Genomic DNA, 6000 nt, shown 5'->3' on the forward strand with positions numbered 1-6000 from the left:
TTCAGGGTCAGGGATACCTAGCCTGCATCCTGAACCCTTCCTATGGCTTATGACCATGGGTAGATCAGTAGACCCTCCGAGCTGTAGGCTTCATACATGTTGTCTTAGTTAGGGTTATCATTGCTGTGATGAAACCCCATGACCACAAGCAACTTGGAGAGAAAAGGGTTTATTTACTCACAGTTTCCATATTATAGTTCATCATCAAAAACAGTGAGGGCAGGAAGCTGGATGCAGAAGCCGATGCAGAGACCATGAAGGGATGTTGCTCACTGGTTTGCTTCCCCTGGCTTGCTCAACCCAATTTACAGAATTCAGGACCACCAACCCAGGGTTGTACTACCCACCATGGGTTGGGCCCTCCCCTATCAATCACTAATTAAGAAAATGCCTTTCTGGTCAGGCATGGTGGCATATGTCTTTAATCCTAGCACTTAGGAGACAGGCTCTCTGTGAGTTCAAGACCAACCTGGTCTAAAAAGTGAGTTCCAGGACAGCCAGGGCTGTTACACAGAGAAACCCTGTTTCAGAAAACAAAAAGAAAGGGGGGGGGGAGAAAAGAAGGAAGAAAGGGAAGGGAAAGGAAGGAAAGAAATAAGAAAGGAAAGGAAGGAAGAAAGAGAAAGAAAGAAAGAAAGAAAGAGAAAGAAAGAAAGAAAGAAAGAAAGAGAGAGAGAGAGGAAAATGCCCTACAGGTCTTCATGCAGGCGTTGTATAAAGGCATCTTCTCAGTTGAGGCTCCCCTCCTCTCTGATAACTATAGCTTTGTCAAGTTGACATAAAATTAGCCAACACACATGTTGATGGAGGGAGTGGTTTTACTATTTCCACGAGTCTATTTGGGGAAGGGAGGCAGGTATACTGGTACACTGTGAATCCAAGTCTCGAGATCCTGAGAGGCCAGCCAGGCCATCACCCTGGGAAACGAGGCACCCCAGATCCTCATGGGGCTCATCAAGCAAAGAAGTCTGGCTATGGCCATCCTACCTAGGACTCCGAGGTCCTGCCACAGCTGCAAAAAGGCAGGTCTCAGGAAGCGGCGAGGTGGTGAGAGGTCACGAGGACATGCTCTGTGTCCTCCTGTGCCTTGGCTGTGAGTTCCTCATAGGACCTCAGCCAGGGAGAGGTAGCTGCACGGTGAGTTGATTCTGCCTGTCTGTGGCTTTGTAGAGCCAAGACTGATTGGCTTTTGTTCCAACAAGAAATGCAGCATTAAGGAAAGAAAAGGCTCCCCGGGTTGCGCTGAGATTAAATGCACGCTAATGCACCAGAAAGTGCCGTGCGTGAGCCTCGAGTGCTCTGTGCAGGTGAGTTGAGGACGGAGCTCAGCGGGGCTCAAGGTTCCTGTGGAACTGTAGACAGCAAAGAAAACTTTCCAGACAGCAAGGAAATGCCTTTCAAAACATGTCCGCACACAAAGCAAGACAGCCTCTTGCCTGCCTTCCAGCCAATTTAGAAAGTGTTCTTTACCCTCTTGTGTATTGTGACATCAAGCTTGGGTTCTGACAGACCGTACTGAGGCTTGGCCGCTTCCCAGGCTTGGCTTTCTTCTCTGTGAAACGGGGATAAACCCACTTGCGTGGGCGTGAGGCTAAAGTAGTACCACGCTGGCGGCACACTTAACATGGAGGGCCGTTGTTTCTGATTGTCAAAGCCGGGACCTCACCTGCTTCAGAGTGGAGTCTGTGTCCCCACTGTGCACTTGCCCAGTTGTTTGGCCACTCTATGGAGGTCACTGAGCACGTAATCCGCCCTGTACATTTGCTAGCACTCAAGAAAGGAGAAGGCGGGGTTGGGGATTTAGCTCATTGGTAGAGCGCTTGCCTAGGAAGCGCAAAGGCCCTGTCTGGTTCCCAGCTCCAAAAAAAAAAGAACCAAAAAAAAAAAAAAAAAAAAAAAGAAAAGAAAGAAAGAAAGAAAGAAAGAAAGAAAGAAAGAAAGAAAGAGAGAAAGAAAGAAAGGAGAAGCGTTCAGAGAAGCTGGCACAGACAGGATCAAGAATTGGAGGACTGGGGCTGGGGATTTAGCTCAGTGGTAGAGCGCTTACCTAGGAAGCGCAAGGCCCTGGGTTCGGTCCCCAGCTCTGAAAAAAAAAACCAAAAAAAAAAAAAAAAAAAAGAATTGGAGGACAGCAAAGCTCTCATCCCCCGGAGCTGTCAAGAGTCTACACTAGGAGGCGCTGTGATGGTTTTAAGTGTCAACTTGACTCAGTTTAGGATCACTTCAGAAGTCTCTTTCTTAAGATTTAGTATTTATTTTGTATATGAATGTTTGCCTGAATGTATGTTTGTATATGTATGAATGTATGTTAGAGGCCAGAGAAGGGCACTGGGTCCCCCTGGAGCTGGAGTTACAAATGGTTGGGAACCGCCCTGTGGATTCTGGGAACTGAATCCAGGACCCTCTGCAAAAGCAGCAACTGTTCTTAACTGCTAAGCCATCTCTAAAGCCCTAGAAGAGAGTCCTTTTTGCTTGTTTTTTGTTTGTTTGTTTGTTTGTTTGTTAGAGGCAGGGTTTCTCTGTGTAGCCCTGGCTGTCCTGGAACTTACTGTTTAGGCCATGCTGGCCTTGAACTCAGCGATCCTCTTGTCTCTGCCTCCTGAGTACTGGGATTAAAGATGTGTGCCATCACTGCCCAGCTCAGAAGAGTCTTAAGGAAGAATTATCTAGATCAGTGGTTCTCAACCTACGAGTCCTGACCCCTTTGGGGATCAAATGAGCTTTTTCCGGGGGTTGCCTACGACCACCAGAAAACAGAGATATTACATTCTGATTCATAACAGTAGCACGATTACAGTGTTGAAGTGGCAACGAAAATAATCTTACGTTTGGGGGTCGGCACAACACAAGGAACTGTATTAAAGGATCCGCTCGCTCCGGCTGCTACTGTGCCACACGGCCCGAAGCTGGCCACTCCTGGCTGTCTCCCTTTTAGCAGCCCTCTCCGCGTGGTCCCCTAGGCAGTAGTTACTGCGCCTGACACACACACACACACACACACACACACACACACACACACACACACACACACACACCCCACACACACACACACACACACACACACACACACACACACACACACACACACACACACACACACATTCACACACACACACACACACCTCATGTATGGCCCTTGTATGTTCTCTCTGCAAGGGCAACAGAACCAGATCCACGCACGCCCAACGGCCTCTCAACCCTTTCTTTCACACACTGTCCTCTTTAGCTCAGTAAAATCAAAGTTCCACAAACTTGTGATTTTTAGCAATTAGATTTACATGTTAAATTCTCAATACACAATTCATCCACACAATAAATTCACTGCCAATTGATACAGATATAAACCGCCCACCTAAACAAGATAAAATCGATCTAGTTCACCTAAATCTGAACCATCCCCCTCCATAGACTCCATCTTGATCTTCCATTCTCCTCCTCCCCCCCTCCCTCCTTCCTAGACTTTTTCCCACCTACCCTTCCTTCTCATCCAATGACAGGCTTCGCCTTATCCTGGACCCGCCTTGCTGCACAATGACATCATCCTACAATGGCAGCCTATGAGCATGCCTGGTGGGTTGTCTTGGTTAATTGGTGTAAGAAGGCCAATTGCCAATCTCTAGACGGGGGCCTGAACAGCACAATAAAGGAAAAGGCCGAGTATCTGCAAACAGCCAGGCAACCATACATCCATTCTCTCTGCCCTGTGACGTTTTAAAGTTACTCCCTGTAGTGATGGATTGTAACCTAGGACTAAACCAGAGAAAACCTCCTCCCTTAAGTTGCTTTTGGCCGGGGGATTTTTATCACAGTAACAGAAATAGAACTTGACCAGCACCCATAGTTTGACCTGTCTCCCCGGCTGCCCCAGATCATGGCAGCTCTCCAGGTCTCCAGGTGGGGCTGGCAGCTTACTTCTAGCCACAGAATTCATTACGAAACCTCAGCCCCCTACAACCTACACCATAAAAGGAGAACCAGCTCTTGTCCTCTGACCACCTATGTGCCTCAACGTGGCATATGCGCCCACATACATATGCACAGTAAATAAATGTGTGTACACTCACATGTGAGCGGAGACTGGACATTGTCCATTTCCCAGAAGGTTCCGGACTTGAACCAGAGCACTGGCTAATCCCACGTCTCCCACTTCTATCCCTCAGGCAAACTGTCCCTGGAAGAATTCATCAAAGGTGCCAAGAGCGACCCGTCCATCGTCCGGTTGCTGCAGTGTGACCCCAGCAGTGCTAGCCAGTTCTGAGGGGAACGGGCTTTCGGACAGTTGTGAGAAACACAGGCTTGACCTGCCATCTTCAGCTTTGCTTGCAAAAGTGGATTCCTCCGTGATCTCTCCTGCTCTCCCGGGACCTGGGCCAGGCAGCACATCACACCCACCCGACCTGGCCAGCCGCAACTCCCTCCTCTATCTGATCCGTCCGTTCGATATCCCTCCCCCTCCAGTCCAGGTTGGTTCCTTCCAAGGGTTCAAGTGTTCTCGGCTGCAGGGCTCCTCCCTGCCCACAGAGGGCCCGGAGGCCCTAAAGGACACCAGACACGACTTTTCAGTATCCTACCAAGACCAGCTGATTCATTCTATGATCCCAGGTGACTTTGTGGGGATGAAGAAGATGGAGAGTAGACAGGCAAGCCCTTCCTGTGCATGGCTCCACCTCCCTTGTTCATTTTCTCTGACCAAAGCCGCTTGCACGTACATACCGTGGTCTCCTTACTTTTAATGTATGAGTTATGTGTATGGTGAGATGGACTCTAACGTTTAGCCCCTGTATTTAATGCCTCTGACTGCCTTTGAAGCATGGTCCCCTGTGACCTGTGACCTCCCCCCACCCCACCCCAAGTCTGGCTGTGCTGTGGTATTTATGCATTCGTGATTTGCCTGATTCCACAGGAGATACATGCATGCCCAGGGCTGCGGACATCTGCCCTCCGTGCTGCAAATACAGGTGTTTCCGTGTGCTCCGTCCTCTTCTGTCGATTGGTCTGGCATATTAAAATGATCAAATAAACCAAGGCCTGCGAGTTTCCTGTTTGCTGTGAGCACCCTGTTCACGGTTCTGCGCCTCTCCAATCCTCAGCAGAAGCGAGTCCCTGGCATCCAGCTGCTGTTGGTAAACACAGTCCCCGGGGTACCCTTCTAACTGCCACTGTGTCTACACATATTCTGTGCCTGTTCTGCAATATCTGCCTAATGCCAAGAAAGACTCGTGAAAATAAAGGATGACTGTTCTTGGCAGGTCTGACTGTGACAAGCTGCCTCCCCGCCCCCACCCCCGTGGTTTAATCAGCAAGGTGGCAGGAGAGCCACCTTCAAGAGAACAGGGGCAGGGTCATCCGCAGTGAGGGGGCAGACCTGGCCTCTCACTGTCCTCCTCTGGTACCATTCCTATGCCTGGCCCCTGAAAGAGCTTCCGTCATGAAGTTGTTTGTCCCCTGTGCCCAGAAGCCATCAGGAACCAATACGTTTCTCCCACCGTCCACATCCCCCACTGTCTTAGTTAAGGTCACTACTGCTGTGATGAGACACCACGAGCTGAAGCAACTTGGGGAAGGAAGAGTTTACGTCACTCACGGTTGATGTAACAGTTCGTCGACAGTGAGAGCAGGACCCCAAGCAAGAGTACTGCGTTCTCTTAAATGCTGAGCCATCTCACCACTCTGGCTGGCTTTCTTACATGACCACTTGCCAAGAGATGGCACCACCCACATCAATCATTAATCAAGAGGAGGCCCCCTCAGACGTGCCTGCATGCCGATCTGATGGAGGCGTTTTCTCTGGAGTTTGTGTGCTCGGATTTGGATTTTATTTTTTCAAACAGGCTTTCACTGCAGGCTTGGATGGTCTGAAGGTCAACATGTAGATGAAGCTGCCTCAAACTCAGAGGTCCACCTGTGGAGGCTTTTCTCAACTGGGGTTCCCTCCACCCCAGGCTGTGTCAGACTGACGGAGGAACAACCAGTAGAATTGACTCTTGGTCAGCCTGACAT

General features: G+C 49.5%; 1 protein-coding gene across 3 annotated transcripts in view; it reads left to right on the forward strand.

Moving 5' to 3' along the window:
• Nucleotides 1-5042, forward strand: part of Hpcal1 (hippocalcin like 1) — a 105541-nt gene extending 100499 nt beyond the window's left edge. For all 3 annotated transcript variants that reach the window (XM_032907510.1, XM_032907513.1, XM_032907511.1), the window contains one exon: nt 4161-5042. In XM_032907510.1, the coding sequence (XP_032763401.1) occupies nt 4161-4258 (98 nt within the window). In that variant the 3' untranslated portion in view covers nt 4259-5042. The remainder of the gene's footprint in view (nt 1-4160) is intronic.
• The last annotated feature ends 958 nt before the right edge of the window (nt 5043-6000 follow it).

This window comes from Rattus rattus, chromosome 7, assembly GCF_011064425.1.
Source record: "Rattus rattus isolate New Zealand chromosome 7, Rrattus_CSIRO_v1, whole genome shotgun sequence".
Lineage (NCBI taxonomy): Eukaryota > Metazoa > Chordata > Mammalia > Rodentia > Muridae > Rattus > Rattus rattus.